The following is a 21021-nucleotide window of genomic DNA, read 5'->3' as shown; positions in this document are numbered from 1 at the left end:
TGTGTGGTTCTTTTTTTAGACAGCGGGGAGGTGGCTCAGCTTTGGGGGAAGCTCCATTTAACGTGAATGGACTAGTCTGCATCTCTGGCACCAGAGCAACCCCTAGAGCGGCACCTCTGCGGCCCGCACGTGCGCTCCCCGGTGTGTTGTTCAAAAGACTACGACTAAATCAGAATCTGATGTCAAAACTAGCACGGAACCCCTGGAACCAGTTTCCATCATAATGTGTCACGTATGCACCTTGGCTTGCACACGCTGTTCTTTTTGGGCGCCACGCTGTGAAACCTTTATAAGGTTGCGTTTCAAGTAGACCGTGTAGAATGAACTAGTGAACTGTGTCTCCTCAGAGTCCGTGCACCGTCACATGCAGCAGTATGAAGTGGAGTATCTGCAGTTTGCCTTCCGCTGGATGAATAACCTGCTGATGAGAGAGCTGCCGCTACGCTGCACCATCAGACTGTGGGACACCTACCAGGTACACACACACACACAGCATGTCCACTAATAGATACACGTAGCAAATGTGTCTTTCTTTTTCAATCTGTCTGCCTATGAGACCGACAGCATGGTTGTGTTTATTGATGTGTCTGTCTTCCTCTGCATTGGGGGCGGCTGTGGCTCAGTGTGTGTGTGCGCTCGTGTGAAGACCAGAGGATGTATTCTTCCCTAAATCCTGACAGCTCTGTAATTACATCTTTATTATCAGATATAGAGCAGTATGAGGTGTGTGTGTGTGTGTGTGTGTGTGTGTGTGTGTGTGTGTGTGTGTGTATTTGGGGGGGGACATTAATGCAAGAAACCCGCATTGCCTCCAGTGGTTGCCATGCACCATTGGTGTGGGAAGTGTGGGACTGTTCGCCGCTTCACCTCCCAATGTATGAATGAATGGACCATTGTAAGCGCTTTGAGTAAGCGCTATACAAATGCAATCCATTATTATTATTATTATTTATAATTATTATTGTTGGCCTGTCTCTCTCTCTGAGGCGTATCTGTGTACAGTGCGTACGTGCCTGTGTGTGTTTATGTTGTTGTTATTATGGTAGTCAGGTAGTCATGACATAGGCCTGGTATCTATTGTTTGGGTACAGCTTGTTCCTAATGTCAAACGGTTTCACTCTTATCGTGAGTACAACTGTGGTCTGAGCCCTTCTGTTCATGGCTGTCCTTTTTCCACCGATCTGTGTGTCTAATATGCATTCTCTTGATATCATGTAATTAAAGCACAGCCACCACCACCTTGAAATGATGTCTCCGACACCGCCTCGCCTCAGCATTCACTGATCGATACAGAATTCTGCGATAGCAGATAGACCTTTATTGATCCCGCAGGGATGTGCAAGTGAAACCAAATGGTCCATTTGGTTTGTACACCCGTGGGAGTTAGATTATTGCTCAGGATTTCACTGTGTATAATCCCAGGCTGCATCGCAGTGCCATGGCCTTTTAAAAAAAAAATACAGAAATGCTAGCCTTCAATGATGGCCTTAATTATATGGTTCCCAGTGCTATACAGTACGTACTGTATGCCCCTGTCTCGCTGCCAAATAAACACTCAGGCTGTACCCTTCACAGCTCCTGCTGTAGCATTAGTGCAGCATTAGCGCGCCACAGGCAGTTAGCACCTCTGTGATGTATGGCTTCAGCAGAGAGAGTGTGAAGTGAATCGACTTGAGCCCTATTTTATGTTTCACCCGTCATTATTTTTTTTGCCAAACCACAAGCTCACAGCGCGTTGCGTCGTGTTGTGAGCTTGCAGAATGGCTATTTTCAAATGATTTACAACTTTTTCTGAAAATGTTTAATAATGTGCATGCGTGGACGCCCAGGAGTACTGTAAGTGGTTATTAGCACATAACAAGGAGGACCATAAAAGGCTTTTATGGACCAGTCAAAATTCCTGCTAATGTACAGTATGTGATATGCTAATTAGTAGGAATGCTGCCAACGATTCATTTCACTGACGTCGTTTAAACTGACATTTTTTAAAGTGTTAATTTTTACACTATTTTGACAACATCCAACATTGAGTGCATTTTTATCTATTAGGCCAAATCCCGTTGGAACTATAAAGGGGAATTCCACTCATTTTCAACATCATCGTCATTAATATACCTTAGAGTTCATTAGTATGTACTTCATCATGAAGTACATCTCTCTCTCTCTCTCTCTCTCTCTCTCTACCCACCCACCCACCCAGTTTTGTTTTCTGCTGGGTCTCTGGTCACTGTCCCTCTTCCTCTTCCAGTATGAATCGTGGCATGCATGGGAATTAGGCCACTTCCACACATGAATGTCAACAGCCTCAGTAGGGCGCAAACCTTCTCTCCGGGCCATTCCGCTCCCCATGTGTCCTCTGCCGTTCTCCCCCGTGTCCACTGTGTTTTCAGTCCTTTGTCCTTGCCCTGCCTTCTCTCATGTCCACCCCCGTCCACACCACCCAGCACAGCATGTGCATCACGGGCACAGCTTGAGCCAAGCACTAGAAACGTGGCCGCCGTGATGAGCCTGAGCAGCAGTGAACTTTTAACGGAAGTCCACAGTGCGTCTCCTACTCCAGAACGGACGTCCCGGTTGACCGTGGCTCGAGTGTCGGTTCTTTTGAATCATGTCTTTGTGGTGGGCTTTTGTAGATGTGAGCGACTGCTCGCGTCTGAACTTTTCTGAATCTTTTTTACATTGCGTTCGACCTGGCGTCCCTACAGGCCGTGTCATTGTCAGTTGATCTACGTTGACCTTCCGGACATTGACATTGGCATTTCTCTGAAATCCACCTCAGGGTTAACCAACCTTCCATGTGCCTTCTAAATCTTTCTTCATCAACAAGCTTTGCTTTGAGTTTTTATTTTATTTTGTTTTCAGGATCGCATAATTATAGTTACTTGTATACTTAGGCCTTTAAATCCCCCAAGGAACATAGGCCATTGATGAAACGCCTCCATCCTCTCGGGTCTTGTGCCCTCCATTCCAGTTGTCTCCATGATGACAGCCCTTGCGCCTCCATCTCCTACTCTGTGGTTCTTCTCCAGGTGGCTCTGGATCACGTGATCATACAAGTGCTAGCTATCAATGTCCAACATACTGCATAGAATAAAGTAATTAAAAAGGAAAGATTAATGGGGCACTATTGGTGAAGAGAACCGTACCCCATGAAAACAGATGGATAATGGCTGCCATCAGCATACGATTACAGGGCTAAACAAACCAATACTACCGCTAAGACGCCTAACTGCGAGAAAGGGTAAGGGTGCCCTTGCCCTAAAGGGTGAGTTCGCGTGCACGCATCCACCTCGTTGACGGCAGACTGCTGGGCGAGTGCTGGCGCTTTGGCATGGGGGGTCAGATCAACATGGAATGAATTCTGTACTGGCCATTTAAGGAGCTTGTCTTGACAGTACAGGGTTTGATGAGGTCAGATCAACATATGGAATGTCAGAACAGGTCAGCTCCATATGTGGAGATTTATGGGGTTGAGGTTGGAGGTCAGATGTAGAGTTGCTGGCCGGCTCCATATCTGCACATATGGAGATCTAAGGATCTCCATGATGTCACGAGGCATGACCATATATGGAGGCGTGGGTGACGGACGGACTGGAGATGCAGGTTTATATAGTAAATGCGACCTGTGGTCGCTATTATTATTATTAGTATGTGTCTGGATGTGTATTTAGTGATCTTCACAGGTCCTGGGTTTTTTTCGGTCACTTGGATCCGGATCGGTTCAGATTATGTTCCCCCGGCTCTCAGGCCCATTTGCGTTTATGATTTTGTAACGCCCCCAGTGGATCCGACGAGGCCTGCACTCTGAGCTGATCAGGAGAGGAAACATGAAGTGCTGCGTGATGAAGATTATACTGTAGGATCAGATGACTGCCAGCTGGCTGAGTGTGTGTGTGTGTGTGTGTGTGTGTGTGTGTGTGTGTGTGTGTGTGTGTGTGTGTGTGTGTGTGTGTGTGTGTGTGTGTGTGTGTACTAGTATCTGCCTGTGTGTGTGTGTGCGACCGTGTTTTCCACTGGAGCGGGAGTGTTGTAATGTGTCCACTTTGTTCCTCTCACTGTGGTGTGACCACCTCTCTCTCTCTCTCTCTCTCTCTCTCTCTCTCTCTCTCTCTGTATCCTTGCTCTGTTTCTGTCATAATCTCTCAATGTATGTATCATTTATTTTTCTATCATTTCTGCCCCTCCTTACACTCCACACAGAGAGAGAGAGAGCAGGGGACTCTGCATGGCTCTCTATTTGTCTATCGATCTTAAGAGATGTAGACTCGAGAATGAGAGAGAGGCAGAGATGATAGAGGAGGGATGATTTAGAGCAACACACATGCAGACGCACACACACACACACACACACACACACACACACACACACACACACACACACACACACACTGCATAGAGACGGGGACCAAATTATCCTTGTTGCGTGGAGCATGAAATTAGCAAGTGGCTCAGTGTGCTGGCATTAGCATGGTTGTTAAAAAGAACACTGACATTTTCAATTGCGACGCCTTCCATCCAGACACGCTGTCATGAGGTCATCAGAAATGTTTAATTTGAAGAACAAATAATACATAAATCGCGTGCACGTTTCAGTTCAGCAGGAAACAAACTGGCCGCGTTTTTCGGAAAACCGATGGAGAAACGCCGCTAGAAATCCGGTGTGTGGAGACTGTAGGAGCCAAAGAATGCTTATATACAGTAATTGTCACTTGGTTGGTGATGGGTGTGGGCACCGCATTGACGTTCCGTTATTGGTGGGAGCGTCTCTGTGGGTGGCCCCTGGTAGTCAACAAATACGGGTGTCTGCACCAGCTCGCCCCTAAGGCTGTTTGAACTTGGAGGCAGGGTGAGCTGGGAGGATACACTTTGTTGACCACACATACTTTGTTAGTTTGATTCATTCACGTTTTGTTTGCTCACTGTTTTGATCGTTATTTATTAGATTCTTTGCACATATTTATTATATATATTTATTGTATTGTAATATTTGGTGCACTGAACTATATAAACATTTTAAACTTTGAGCTCGTTTGGATATGAATCATTTTATCATTGTTTTATCGCGCGTCATTACAGTTTGTTTTATCTCCCAGGTTTAGCCTGCCGGCATGAATAATTTATTGGTAATTATTATCAGCCACAACAGAGACCTTAAGAGTTTGAAAAAGCTATAAGGAAATGCTATAGACGTCGACGCACACCACTGAAGTTGCCCAAATGAGATAGTATGCCTTAGTACAGTGGTTCATGCACCCCTTGTGGTGCGCGAGCGCCTTCTAGGGGGTTCGCGACATGAAAAGGCTAATGGTGGTGCTATGGTTTTATTTTAAATATATTGTTAATGGTGAAGCCTGATGTATGCTTCGCCGTACGATGTGTCGCATGTTAAAAAAATAGCTGATCTGCAAGCTCACAACGTGTGTGTGAGCAACACGTTGTGAGCTAGTAGATCGGTTATTTAAATACAAAATAATAAAAAATCTAAATATTGCTTTGATGCTCATATTATTATTATAGGAAGTATTAAGTTGTTTTTATTAGAATATGCATTCCATAGGGCTGGACCACACATTGACCTAGATTTGAGCAAATTTAGATTTTTTTTATAATGGGATGAATCTACAACAAGAGCCATTCTATGGCTAAATCTAGAGTTGCAATACCCTCCATTGACTCCCCACTCATCCAATAAATATCGTTTTGCTATAAGTTATTCATCCCTCTTTTATCCATCCGGCGAGACGGGTCGCCACATTTTAGGAGCACCAAGAAACTCCTCCAGGTGCTCCTGAGTACCAAAAAAGTTGGTGCAGTGTGCAGCCCTGTATATAATCCCATATTCATATACGTGCATATTTGTGGATATATATAGTAAATATATGTCTCTATATAGCTTATGCAATTTATATTTCTATGTGGGGGGGGGGGGGGTGCGTCAGCTAAGTTTGGAGGTAACATGGGGTGCATGGTCAAAATGGTTTGGGAACCGCTGTCTTAGTAGATAGTATGACTACATCCAATGCTAATATTGACTATTTCCATTTGTTGTTGTCTGCTGGCACTGTAATTACTGTTTCTCTGATGAGCAGTGTTAATTTTGTCAACTAAAACTAAGACGAAAAATGTTCGTCGACTACCTTTTTTCCACTGACAAAAAATGTATGGAAACAAAATATCAACTAAGCTATGATGACTAAGACTAAATATACTGACACTTTCGTCAACAAATAAAAACTAGACTAAAATGTTAGTAAGGGACTAGCTGACTGAGATCCAGTATAAGTCAATTTACAATTAGTTGCATGCAGAAAATAGCTGATCTACAAGCACACAACGTGTCGCAGCGGGCGATGTTGTGGGGTTGTAGATCGACTATTAAAAAAAAAAAACAGACATCAAGGCCCGCCAAAATATTTTTTTGTTCGACTAAATCAACTGTAGATTTACTCCACTGAAATCATTATGATATTTAGTCGACTAAAACTAGACTAAAACTAAATCATTACAGGTGACTAAAACTAAATGAAAACTATGCAAGAGGCCATGACTAAAACTAAAATCAAAATTTCCATTGCCATGCCTTGCTATCACCTTTACTGGATGTTCTAGCTTTGACTGGAGGTTATTTACTTTGACAGAAGGTTCTTAACTTTGACTGGAGTTTCAAATGGAAGTTCTAACTTCGGACATCCTTGGCGGTCACTGGAGGATGACTTCACATCTATTTTCTGCTTTAGAGGCCACTGTAACCATTGTTGTCTGAGGAAGACGATAAGTTTGGAACACATTAACTGCAGTTAGTAGTAGGTAGCCACAATCTTTTGTCTTTGTATATTATGGCAACAATAAGTAAAACATACCAAGTCAAGTGGAGCATCAAGGAACTATTGCCTTTTGCCAGGACACGGATATATATTTATTTTGGGAAGAAACCACTTGATGGAGTGCCACAATTTTTGTATTTTTCCAGTTTTTCATGTGTCTATGAGGTGACAGTACTTCATTAGACACCCTGGAGTTGTTTTTATGTGCAATGGTGTATTGACTTTGTATTTAGGGTTTCTTCCTGGAGGATGAACCCTTGACAGTCAAACGGGCCAATGAAGTAAACAGTAATATAGTGACACCACACTATCAGCCCCTCCCCTGAACCCCTCCCCCTTTATCATACAACTACAGCTGTGGGTGCGGCTTCAGTTCAGGTGGATCACCACCCATCACCACCGACCAGGCAAACCAGGCATACTTAATGAACTGGTGGGCGTGTCCACATAAAAGCATGAATTTAACAAATACTGTACACTTTTTGGAAAAAGTTCTTCCCTCTTATATTGTAAAAATACCTGATGATCATGTTTTAGGGTGGAAAAAATGGTGGCACTCCATCTTTAACTAATGAAAGATTTTTCAGGAAATTAAGAACACCTTATATTTTGAAAACAATGCAATACTGCCTCATCAAAGTTGGTGTTGTGACTTTATTTATTGTCAATTACTTCCATGAGAGGGGGAGAGGTGGTGGAGTTGGCTGTTTCAGCAGACAGTTTGTATAAACTGATTTATGCTAAACTAAATATCAAAAACCTCAAAAATGGAGTTGGTTTCCTCCCGACAGCAACGATATATTGATTTTCCTCCGAGGACTTGACGAAAAAGGTCCTCGGAGAAGAGAACTTAACTTTAGGGCTAGAGGGGTCAGACGGCCGTACTAAAGCTCCTCGGAGAAGAGAACTTAACTTTAGGGCTAGAGGGGTACGACGGCCGTACTATAGCCACCACATGCTCCCTCCTTAAAGTTTGTCCCTGTGCTCACCCAATAAATGACAGGCCCTCTGACACACACACACACACACACAGACCCTCAGACTCTCTCACATTAACACACCCAAGCACATACACACACTCTGACACGCACTCTCGCTCCCAGTGTCTCGATTGCACCTCATTCTCACAGTATGGTTCTGATTTTCACACACACACACACACACACACACACACACACACACACACACACACACACACACACACACAGTCTGCTCTTCTCTCATTCACACACAATCTCTCAGGCATCAATATTTCATCTTCTCTCAATAAAAAGCTCACATCTCTCTCTCTCTCTCTCTCTCTCTCTCTCTCTCTCTCTCTCACTGTGTGTCTCCCTCTACTCTCACTCCCTCTATCCCCTCCACCTTTCTTCCTTCATCCATGTATTTATTTCTACTTCACCTCTCTCTCACCCCAGCCCTCAGTTCTACATACACACACACACACACACACACACACACACACACGCACACGCACACGCACACACAGTCCATTCCTGTCTTTCAACCTTGATGAATTCTATCTGTTCTGATCTGGTCAGCAGGGTCCCCTGTCTGACTTCCGCCTGTCTGTCTGTGTGTGTGTGCGTGCGTGCAAGAACCATTTGAGCCTCCAAAGGAAAAGCGGTGGTGATTGGAAAGCGAGGATCATACATTAGGTTTGGGCTATAAAAGGTTGTATGAACTGCTGTCACATGAGGCAGGGAGGAGCAGGGGATCTGTCATTCACACATCGCCTTACCATAACAACTTGAACCCCAGCAGCCGTATTCTGGGGGGAACATTTTATATACAGTAAATGTTCATTTCATTCATATGCATATTGTATGTAAAGCTGCCAATGTGCTCAATAAAATGCTCAAAATATGAAGTGCAACAAACGTTTGGTCGATGGTCACATGGCCGAAAAGTTCGCTGCACTTTACACTTCATTGAGTGTGAAAGAGAAAGTTCTTTAGGTGCATTCAGACTTGGGTGGTGAGAGCGGCGCGATTTCATACAAAGTCAATGCAAAGACAAGAAGTTGCGCGAACGGGCGCAGCGCGACCTGCCTGGCGCAGCACAAACGGGATGAACCGAGGCGGATATATATATATATATATTCAGGTCTGAACGCAGCTTTAGTCTCTAAGGAGTTTTCCTTACACTTTATGTGGAGTGAGTCTTTTTTCCCCTTTGTTTCCTCTACAGTACTCAATAAACAAGTGAGAGGTGAATGCAAGACTCAGCATTTAGGGTAGAGAAAATAATGTGTATATGGAACGGAAAGAAGCAATAAATATCTGTCTGCAGGGTGGCGGACCAGCTAATTTCACTTTAATCCGTCTGCAGCTCTCTCTGTCTATATCCTCTCTCTCTCCCTACGCACCACAGCCTAACACCGCTTGTAAAACACAACCAGATGGCAATTAATTAAGAGAGATAGTACACAATGTGTCCACTGTGTTGTCAGAAACTGCGAAATCTCTTAGACGATTGCAGGCAGTCACACACGCTCGGTCTCGTCCATAGTCTCAACCCAACCTCAACTGGCTCGCACATATGCAGCTTTCTCTCTCTACTCTTTTTTGTCATGTCATGTCATGATCGCTGTGCGGCTGACTTTCTGTTGCATGTGTGCATGTGTGTACACACACATGCACACGCACACACACACAGACACTGTCCCACCACCATTCCAGCAGTGGGTCTAACGTTCAGAACCCATTGAGGTAAGTTCATACCACACCAAAAAACTACCATATGGTTTGTCTCTCCAAGACTGTTACTTTTCAGGATTCAAACGGGAAAGAAAATAGCAAAAATAGCAGATCAACAAGTTCAAAGTGCGTTGTTTCACGTTGCTTTTCAATATGGCTGCCCTTGAACAAACGGCAAGGAGAGAACGAAAAGGAGAGGGGTGGGTTGACCGAGGGATGGCATGGAGGCCAGAAGAGAGACATGTTCTTTTAATACTGGTCCCATTATGCACACACAGGAACTTGGTATTAGGGGTGCAATGATTAAGTGATCCAAGTTAGTAATCGCCCTATGCAGAATCATACTGGCAATAGCAATATCTTTTTCTGATTTGTGTCCGTCCGTATGCCCCCCCTCCCTCTTTAACATAAGGCACTGGCTCTAAGGATAGCATTGTCTTCAGATGCCTCTGAGGAGCAGCACCACCTCCAGGTTGAGGTGGATCAGAAGGGGTAGAAGCTGGATTTATAATATGGCTAATTTCAGTAGAATTATTTTTAAATGTTTATTTAAGTGATGTTGTATTGTATTTGTTGCTCCCCATGTCTTCGTCGTCCCTTTGCAATGCATGGTAGGTGCACCCACGCATATCTCCTGCAGGACTCCGGTGTGCGTCCCTACACACTCACATTGACATTTTCACTCTCGCTCACTCACACGCTCATTGGTACACAATCAACACATACCTCTAATAAAGCCCTAACCACACCAAAGGGTCAAGATGGTTTTAGCGTTGTCCCTGCGGTGTGATATGTCTTGTTCCACGTTGACCCTAGTGATTCAACGCATGGAATTCAATGGCCCAAACCACACCAAAGGGTCAAGATGGTTTTAGCGTTAACTCATTGCAACCTTTGGTGTGGTGAGGGCTTAAGGCAGGGTTTGCCGCTGAATTCTTCGATAATATTTGGTATTTAGTATTTACCAATATCACTTCAGTTTAACCAAACACCAAACTGCCTTGCCAAAAACAGCCATTCTACAAGCTTGCAACCTGTCAAAGCTTGTAGATCCCCCCCCCCCCCCCACCCCACAGAATTGGAACACTTTGGTTCAAGTGGTGAAATGTAATATGTAAAAGTATGAAATTAATTTGAATCTGTCATAATGGAAACTACTATTGTCATGTTTTCCTTGTGACATAGGCTACTATATATTAGGGGGAAAAATTGCATATTTGCGTACCATAATATTACATACCGTACATGCAAGGTGCTATAAAGTGAATGGGTGAATGCATTATTTACAGTGGTCATGTGATACAAAAACATTTGAGAACTAGGGCTCTAAGGACCGATATGGAAATGAGCTGCTAGCTTTATTGCATTTTTATCCATGTGATACTTGTGTGTGCGCACTGCGCACGTGTGCGTGCGGGCGGGCGTGCAGCAGCTTCACCTAGGCCATATTCACCAAGCGTGTGTGTGTGCGTGCGTGCGGCAGCTTCACTAAAGCCAGATTCACCAAGCGTGTGTGCGTGCGGCAGCTTCACTAAAGCCAAATGCACCAAGCGTGTGTGTGTGTGCGTGTGTGTGCGTGTGCGGCAGCTTCACTAAGGCCAGATTCACCTGATTCACTAAGCTGTTTACACCCATATTTGGGTGTAAAGGAATTGACCAAAGTTCCCATGTTAGTGGTCTAGAATTAGGCATTCTAATGACATACAGTAAGCTTTGGCCCAAAAATGTGGGTGTAAACGGGCCCCTGGTCTTGTTCGTCCACACTGTTGCACTCTCCTCTTCCATCTTACTGTATGTCTATCTCTAAAGTATTATGACTTTGTGACATAAGTCTGCTTAATTATATACTGAAATGTAATGCTCTCTCTCTCCTCCCCCCCTTCTCTCTGTGTCTCTCTAGGCTGAGCCGGAGGGTTTCTCTCACTTCCATCTGTATGTGTGTGCAGCCTTCCTGGTGCGGTGGAGAAAAGAGATATTGGAGGAGAGAGATTTCCAGGTATGATTTAGATGCTAGAACACGCAATTGTGTCTCTGTAAAGTTCTTTAAACACAGGGAGAGTGATGAATAATATATATCAATTTATTCATATTTGATGTCCCAATCATACGATGCGTTTTATTCACGATAACAAATCAAACTATCGCATTAACACAATTACCGCCGGGATTCCTTCAAAATAGAAGCTCAGGGTGCCGGGAAGATATGTCCGCTTTTACTCTGTAAAAAGCCCCCCCTTACGTTCCGGGAAAAAAACTGAGACATATTTTTGCTTGCTTACCTTTCTCTCGTTTCGATAATATCGCTCGATGGTCCCTGGCGTTCATATTATTGAACGAGAGGCAGGTCAGAAGTCAGAAATTGTGCCCGTCCAGGGCACAATCTATGGAGCTTGTTGTCCTTCCGGGTTAAACAGGAAGGTGAGGGCACACAACACAGCCCACAGCCTTTAGCTATAGCAGGACAACCAGCTACATTTTCTCAGCGATGCGATACAATATCACAAATGATTTACGATCGCCGGGTGCGCGCCAGCTCACCATGGGCAGCTCTCTAACCTTTGGAGATACGGCGCTTTGAAAATCGGGGTAATAGTGGAGGCTCAACGGAGCTGGATTTAGAAATTGCATCGCTGGTGGTGACGGAGGAGGGCTATTCTACCCGGAGCAATGCTAAAAGGTATACAGACATATATGGATTAAACATATGTCTACGCTTATAAGCGTAGCTGGCATAGATAGGTCCCAATAGCCTAGCTACATGTATAAGTGTAGATGGCAAGAAAATAATAAATGCAAAATGAATGCAACATTTGCATTCATTTCTCCAATAGTGGGCAAGATATGTAAAACATATGTTTGTAAGGTGCAATTTTGTTTATTTAGTTTTTTTTCTTGGGGTGTAGGGTCTCTCACATTTATTTTTGTATATTTTGAAACATAAGCATTTCTTATGTAACTATCCATGGTTCCTTTCTGAAACAGCAGCGATGGCTTTAAAAAAGACAGCCGGGAACAGTTTTAAGATTCTAGGGTTTTGAGCGGCAAGTGATAATTAACGCTGAGTCACCACCTGAACGACTCACCAGAAGCCATCAGTGCTCCAAGTCAAATGACTCATCTGTTCCTACTTAAATCCGCTCCTCTGCTCCTCATCTCTCCTCTTAAATACCTGTGTACACGTTAGCCAGAGACAGATCATAGGAGAGCTTTTAGGGATACGGCATAGGAGAGACAAACGGTAGCAAGGCTCAGAGGGGAAACGGCGTATGAGAGGCAGGCTGTTGGAAAGCTGGGATGGAGACGGTAGAGGAGAGACAGAACTTAGGAGAGCTGAGAGTGAGACAGTGTACTAGTAGAGACAGACGGGTAGGGTAGGGGTACAGTAAGGATCGTAGGGAAGACAGACGGTAGGAAAGCTGAGAATATTTAGACTCTTAGTCTTGTCATCAAGACTGACTGTCATCAGTTCATCAGTAGATGAAATATAATACACAATGGGGCTTTCAAGCGGCCTTTTTGTGCACAGACTGCACACTAATGTATTCCCATGGGGCGTATATTCACACTAGATGACAAAGCACGCCAACACTTCCTTCTCCAACACGATGTTAAAAGGCTACAATTGAATTTATCCCCTGGCAGTTCACTTCTAACGACCCATTTGATGTGTTCTGCTTTGCGCTCACATTTCCTTGGGGGCGTGTAAGTGTTTTGGTCTCACAAACACGAACTAAACTGTTTATGTTGCCATCATCAAGCACTGACAAATATGAAATTTACCGATTATTATTATTTATTTATTTTACTTCCTGATAACCATTAATTCCGATCCGATGTTATTTAATGTGTTATTTAATAAAATCTAGGACAGTGGGGTCCCTGGACCCTCGGTAATGGACCCTTACAGGTCCAATTGGTTTCATTTGTACACTCTCCATTATGGAGGTCCTTGAAATTAAGAGTTTGAGAACGGTTCCACTGATCTAGGAATCAAGGAGAATTTTATTGGCATAATGAATCAAATTAGAACATTGGACATTTTGAAATGAAAAAAATTGCAAATAAACCAGCACCAACTTTTCCAGTATTAGAAAGTTACAAAAATAACTAGTAAAAGAAAAAAGAGAAAGAACAGCCATTTTCCATGTCAGTCATCACCATCTGTCCTTTGACTGAAATGGACTGACCGACCACTAGGCTCAAATCATTTTCACAGAGGGCAGCCATGCAAACAGACGCCACATAATGCTCTGTATGAATAACACAAGTTTAAAAATAAGTGATTCAAGTATGATTTAACCCATTCAGGATGGGAACCCCTTTTGGTGTTTTAAGCATTATGTTATCCTTTTAGCTATTGAAAAATAGCAGATCTGCAAGCTCATATGGCACCGAGTGCCGCATTACGAGGTTGTAGATCCGCTATTTCATTTTTCATTCACTACTTGGAAGTATTCGCATTGTATTGAGTATCTACACGATAAAGACAAGATGAATATTATTGTCCGCTACAAGTTGGAAGGTGTGGTTTTCATTTAGTCTGTAATTTATGAATTCATACACAGTAAAAGTGTTAGGGAGTACTAAGTAGTGTAACTATATTACTAAGTATTAAGTAATGCATTACTGTTTAAAAGTAACTTTGACAACACTGGTTGTCACTGGTTAAATGTAGTTGGAAGAGTATGGGTATTTTTTTTTTTGTTAGAATTAGTGTTTGTAGAGTTGGGTTGGCTCGCTATTGCCACCTAGAGCCCAGAAACATATAGGGATATATTATATATCACCAATGTCATTGTCAGCATACTCTGCCAGTACTCACACATTCTCTCTGTATGTAGGAAAAATGTCACTCTGGCACATATTCATGCAACCATACACACGCTTCCACTGTCATACTCATTTATAAGGAACTCATTGGGAGCCAATGCCGTACAAATCCGCCATACGCTCTGATTGTCCAGGGTGCCAGATGACGTCATGGCCGTTTTCCATGGTTTGACACTAGATGGTGCTCTTGGCTAACCTTTGAGTCACTGTTTGTTTAATCCTCGGGCCATATATGGAAAGAGGGAGTCATGTGACCGCAAAAAAGTGGGCCTCTGCTCCAGTTCTACACACTGGGTAAAATGAACGGAATGCCTGAATATCTGGGCAATGCATAAGTACACCCTTCATTAATGTATGTGGGAATCTTTGAATGAAAGTGGGTATAGAATAGAATACCTGGGTATAGTGCCTCCCTTGCCTCAGGTTTAACTAGCCGTTTGTTCAAACATCAGCTTGTTTTCACACACACTTTTGAGCCCTCACCTCAAAGTGGGGCCGCGGACCCCCAGGGGTCATTGAGAGGGTTCCAGGGGTCCCCGGCTACATTATTCAAACTCTTGAGAGTGTACAAATGGAACTGAGCGTAGCATCCAGACACCAACCCCGAAATACTTATGTGCACGGAAATAGGTTTTTAATGACTTGAGTGTGCGAGTACTGTAATCGACTGCGTATGCTGGTCGTATGTCGGTGGCTGGTCGTATGTCGGTGGTGTCCCTTGGGCCAAACAGGGATTGGCTGCTGACGTAACTAAGGTACGTCTGGTGATCGGCTAGGTCACGTACGTACGTGTGTGTGTGTGTGTGTGTGTGTGTGTGTGTGTGTGTGTGTGTGTGTGTGTGTGTGTGTGTGTGTGTGTGTGTGTGTGTGTGTGTGTGTGAGAGCGAGTGAGCGAGATGTATGTATGTCGGGGTAAGAATGGTGGTCAATGGTGGTCAAAGGACAATAATGGGTTTAAAGTATTTAGAACAGCAGTTGTAATAGACATTAGTTAGTAGCAGTACTTGTGTGCAAGGCTCAAGTTGGCACCTCGACAGAGTGCATTACTAGTTTAATTTTAGTTTTATTTAAAAAAAGAATCCAACACCATACTAAACCTAACTTTGCAGGTAGTTTGCAGGAATGATGAATGCAGCAAATGTATCTCTCTTTACCCCAAAGCTAATAATTTAAAAATAAAAGTTCAGCTAATGTTTGTGTCCCGTCAGACTTGGGCACAAATATTAAGCTATATTTGATTGCCATCTTAGAACAAGGTGGCTCATTCTTCCATTGATTCTACTGTAATACGTTTGTGGATCTGGCAGTTACCCAGGCCAAAAGAGCATACACATATTTTAGTACTCCAGCGAGCACACTCTACTGTTCTCTACAGTTTATATTTGATGTATTTCTTTATTCTTATTCTAAATTCTGCCACTTCATATTGTTCTAGAAATCTACTTCAAACTTCAACATGTTCAGCTTTGTGCAGTTATTATGTTTTAGTTATTATTTTGACAATCAAACGTTTTATTTGACAGCATTTACAGTAGCTGGTGGTGGCAGACGAGATTAAAAAAAAAGTTCCAATGGCACATTTTCACAGAACAAATATCAAAATGTCAAGCCTCGACGGCCCAGGTCGCGCTAGACGCGCGCAGTTAGATCCGCTCATTATTGGCCAATGTTTTAAGTGATATTTAATGCGCGGTGTCTCCGCTGGCATTGAAAGGTCACACGCCTTCCACAGACGTGCTCATTTCAAGAGTGCAAACCTTGCCCAACCCACAGTGCATACAGGCACAGTTCTGAAAAGACCAGGTGCTTAACCCATTCTGACCTGAGATCAGATTCTAAAAATGTCTGTTTGAAAATGACAGTTTTTCAAAAATAGCAGACGAGTGGCGTGCTATGAGCTTGTAGATCTGCTATTTTTCAATAGCTAAAGCATAACGTAATGCTAACACCAAAAGGGGTTCCCGCCCAGAATGGGTTAATACTGAGCGGTGACCAGGAAAGTGAACTGGAACAGCTAATTTGGGCGTGCGTGTGCGTGTGTGTGTGTGTGTTCCGTGGACATTTTCCAACATAGTTTTAGTCGACGAAATCAACACTACTGGAGTGTACGAGTCAAAGCACTGTTTCTCTTTTTAAACTTCTGTGAGTGGCCACCTGGATGTGTGCATGCATGCATGCATGCATGTGTGTGTGTGTGTGTGTGTGTGTGTGTGTGTGTGTGTGTGTGTGTGAGAGAGAGAGAGAGAGAGAGAGCTATAACACACTCCCTATTAAGCTTTCACCCTGAATATGAAGAGGCGGGCACCTCCTCTGATTAATCTCCAACTCCTCTCCCATTCTCCCATCCATCAACGTACTGGGCCCCACCCCCTCCCCTCCCCTCCCTGACACTTTTTTTCAAAACTTGGCCGGTGCCGAGCTTTCGCTGAGGGCCTCTCGGCGCCCTTGATGGATGGCACCCTTTAGTCCGTCGTGTTAAAAGAGACGAGCACCCCCACCACCCTCCCCAGTAAACAACTTTTAATAATCACCCCCTTCGTTGATGGAGTGCTGCACTTTGACGTGGGCACGTGAAACGTTTTTGAACGAAACAACAGGTCTAACGGTTTGTGTGTGTGTGGGGGGGGGGGGGGGGGGGGGAGACAAAACAGGAGACAAAACACAAAACAAATGAGATGACAGCAAGTCGTTTAATATAGTAGGATTAATAATTGCCCGATCCATTTTTTGCTATTCACAGTCTAAGAAGGCAAACTTTTTAGCTCAAGACCCAAAGGAGAAAGTTTACTTTTGCCCGGACCCAAACTACTGAAAATCGGATCTGCTATGTTCACTATTTATTCATGGCAATTTTGGAATTGTTTTATCTTTGGAAAAGTTTATCTTTATATAAAACCTTTTTTTTTTAAGTGGTGCAACCACTCCTATAGACAGCTGTGTGTCCCTGAGTCCCTGATGTTTGTATCAGCTGTTCTGTGTGTTGTGTTCTGCGATGCGCACATGCACACGTGTGCAGTGTGCGCGCGCGTGTACTTGGCGTCATTAAAACGCCGTTGTACCAGTAAAAAAAACCCACCATGACACCACTGTGTATGTACTGTAGTTTAGTTAGTGTGCGAAGTTTATGTGCTGGTGTTGCGTGCCAAAAGAGTGCATATTTGTGTGGCAGGTTATGCTAGGTTATAACAGCATGCCGTCCTGTACCAGCTTTCATCGTCTCACATTAGCGCTCGCTGTTACCCAGAGTGCCTATTTAGTGTAATTATACCAGCTACACCAGACTAATAGTGCTGACATAGCAGTGGAGTCATTTCACCTCAGGGTGCTGCAAAACACCATTACCACCCCACCAGTCACCCAGAGTGTGTGTAGGTAAATGTGTGTTAGTGCCACGTGTCAAAAATTGATGCCAAACACCATTAGCTCCACATGTGATTTCTGTGGGTGCCGTATGTGGGCATGTTTGTGTGTAGCCGTGTTGGAGTCTCACTGCTGCTCGTGTGTGTGTGTGTGTGTGTGTGTGTGTGTGTGTGTGTGTGTGTGTGTGTGTGTGTGTGTGTGTGTGTGTGTGTGTGTGTGTGTGTGTGTGTGTGTGTGTGTGTGTGTGTGTGTGTGTGTGTGTGTGTGTGTGTGTGTGTGTGTGTGTGTGTGTGTGTGTGTGTGCGTGCATGCGTGCGCGATTCCTCTCCCTTTTGCTGCTGGGAATATAGATATTCTCAGCAGTACTAATCTCCCTCACAGCAGTTCATTCAGCTAATAAATGAAACATTAAGGCTCACAGCTTAAAAGTTTTGGTTATGCCTGGTGAGAATGGTATATGTGTGTCTGTGTGCATTTGTGTGTGTTAAAGTGTTTAAATATTCATTGATTTTAGTTTTCAACCCTTTTCATATCAAGGTCCATTATTTATTCTGCATTTGAGCCACGGACCATCATTTGATGAGATTTAGCCTTGTCTTAACAGTCTTAACAGTTGCGCGCATTACGATGTGTCACATTGCAGCACATTGTGAGCTTTCTATTCAGCCTATAATGAAATGTATAGGGCTTCTTCACGTGGTTAAAAGCCTTCCTGGTTAGAATGACAGCAAGACAACTTGGAGAGTCAACAAACTTTAAATAAAGTTTGTTTTTTCTGAAATGCCCTCCCAGCACACTGTTAAGTAATTACATTAAAGTGTCTTTGATCCATCATGATGACAAGTGCTGATGACAAACACGTCAATAGTCATTTTCATAGCCCTACATTATCGGAATGCATTGTGAGTAATTATATTCACACTCGCTCGTTCAGATTCATTGTGCGTGTGTGCGTGCGTGCGTGCGTGTGTAAATTCAGCAGAAAACTGAAAGAATGCTGATGAAGGCCTGAGGAGCCTAATCATGTCCGTTTGTCAGACTGCTTCTGCGGTATATAAATAAAACTGCAATAAATGTTATTCGCACTGTCCTTTTAAGGTTCTTTGCTATGAGGTTGTACCCGCCATCTTTCCTTTTTAAAGACGCAGTGAAATGAAAAATACATGTTTCACACTTTCAGAGCTTCCCCGACCGTCGTTCTGTTCCATTTCAGCATTGCGACCCCAAAAAATAAAATAAATAAATAATGCGTACAATGAAACAATATTGAGGAAACAAATCTGAGATCAGTTGTTGTGTGTGTGTGTGTGTGGGGGGGGGGGGGGGGGGGGGGTACAATAACTCGTCCTGTGGACAGTGGACACTGATAGCGGCACAGCTTATTATTCGGCATGGGCAGGTATGGGAGTAGGAGTGGTAGCCCTGTTTGCTAGGTTTGCCATGTCTGCTTATAATAAGTGACTTTGGTTTTAAAATGCAGTTGCTTATTTTTGAGTGGTGCAACCACTCCCTTACGGAGCTATGTGTGTGGCTGGCTGGGTGCCTGGGTCTACGCAAATAGCATGGTTGTTTTTCATAAATGCTAGCGCTCTAAGTGTTAACAAAAACCAACATTCTTAAGGAAGAAGACCTTACAGGTCGAAACGTTGGTTTCTGTTAATACACTTCCAGCATCGTGGCTGAGTGTGCAGCCTTTTTCTTCTTTTTCATTGTTCATCGCCTTAGGCCTTTAGCACCTCATTAATATTGGTGTGCGCCCTTCTGCCTACAATAATCTTGCTACACATGCATCAAAGGCCACACAGATACAATGCAATCCTACGCTACACGTGCCCATTCACTCAATAGGATCTCTCCCAGTGGCAGACTTTCTCTGCTCTGTTTTACGCACTCCTCCATCAGCCACGCACACACCAAACGCACTCCCCTGAACCTTTGCCACCTGTGTGGAGAGGAGTGAGTGCGCTTGTCCCCTGATAGCTAAATGTATGTAATTAAAGTAGATTAAAGTCATTAGCCCCATACAACTAATAGCCCAGCAGATGGTTACCACTGAGAAATGTGCTCTTAATGAACCACTCCACCCACCACAGCTACAGTAGTGCGCGCGCGCGCGTGCGTGCGTGCGTGCATGCATGCGTGCGTGCTTGAGTAATTATCATCCAAATGTGATTGAGAGATAGATAGATTGGCACACCACGTGACATGACGACAGCACTGCCGTGGCTGTCATATGAAGTCTGTGATGTTTCATTTGTTCGTCTTGTCTCCATCAGATCAGAGAGGTGTTTCTTTCAAGTGAAGTCTTTGGGTCAACTTTTAAAAGCCATGGCATTGTTGTATTTAACTGATATCCCGCAAGTGATAATCATGACCACCTGTGCAGCCACCAGCTGGGTGAAGCTGAAACTGAAATTCCTCTGGTCAACGGTAGGGTTTTCTTTAGAGTAACTTTACAAGGAAGTTTGTGTTTTGGAAAGCAGGCAGTGTGTTGACAAATTGACAATCACCGAAATAAGTTCACAGAAGACTCCTGACATGTTGAACCATTAGCTTTAATTTGTTACACTATAATGTCTGCCATCAGAGGTTGCCTCACAGGTGAAAAGAGGGAACATAACAGATCAGTGTTAATGTCCCGCTGTTGTACCGGTGTCAGGATTGCTTATGCAACTTGGCAGGGCAATGACTGTGGTCTCAACACTGGCCTTCTCCACACACTCAATGCTAACCACTTTGATTCCCCCGTGGGACAGACGCATTTGCCTGAGATGTGTCAGTGCGCTGCATGTGTCACTGCATGCTTAACCTCTCAAGAACAGATTCCGAGCTTCACTACTGAATCTCAGCAGGGGCATTCAGAACGTGTATACGTTGTTGTTAGTGGAAATGAACATAGGCGCCCCCACCAGAACAGGAGGGCGGACCAATCGGGCCTACATCCTGTTATCCACATTCTATCGGGGCCCATCCCCAGAGGTGTTTTTTTTTCTTTTTTCAAAGGAGTTCTCCAGAGAGCGCTCTCTCTCTCTCGCTCTCTCTCTCTCTCTCGCTCTCTCTCTCTCTCTTTCTCTTTCTCTCTCTCTCGTATCTCAAACACACACAGACGGGCAGATAATGTTTCCGTCTCTATGCAGGTCTGAATCTTCTGTCTTCATCTGAGACCAGGATTATAAAATGTGTGTTTTTTTTCCCCACAGGGCCTGATGATCCTCCTGCAGAACCTTCCCACGATGCACTGGGGCAACGAGGAGGTGTCCGTGCTCCTGGCTGAGGCCTACAGGTTGAAGTTTGCCTTCGCTGACGCC

The 21021-nt window shown here is 43.9% G+C and overlaps 1 protein-coding gene across 1 annotated transcript in view; it reads left to right on the top strand.

Annotated features, from left to right (window-relative positions):
* Positions 1 to 21021, top strand: part of tbc1d22a (TBC1 domain family, member 22a) — a gene marked incomplete at its 3' end in the record, with an annotated part of 129229 nt that overhangs the window by 95109 nt on the left and 13099 nt on the right. The window contains exons 12-14 of the mRNA XM_083758008.1: positions 348 to 475; positions 11424 to 11519; positions 20914 to 21018. Of these exons, the coding sequence (XP_083614134.1) occupies positions 348 to 475; positions 11424 to 11519; positions 20914 to 21018 (329 nt within the window). The remainder of the gene's footprint in view (positions 1 to 347; positions 476 to 11423; positions 11520 to 20913; positions 21019 to 21021) is intronic.

This window comes from Protomyctophum parallelum (assembly GCF_964188405.1).
Source record: "Protomyctophum parallelum genome assembly, chromosome: 22".
NCBI classification, from domain to species: Eukaryota; Metazoa; Chordata; class Actinopteri; order Myctophiformes; family Myctophidae; genus Protomyctophum; species Protomyctophum parallelum.
This window is presented reverse-complemented; position numbering and strand designations above follow the sequence as displayed.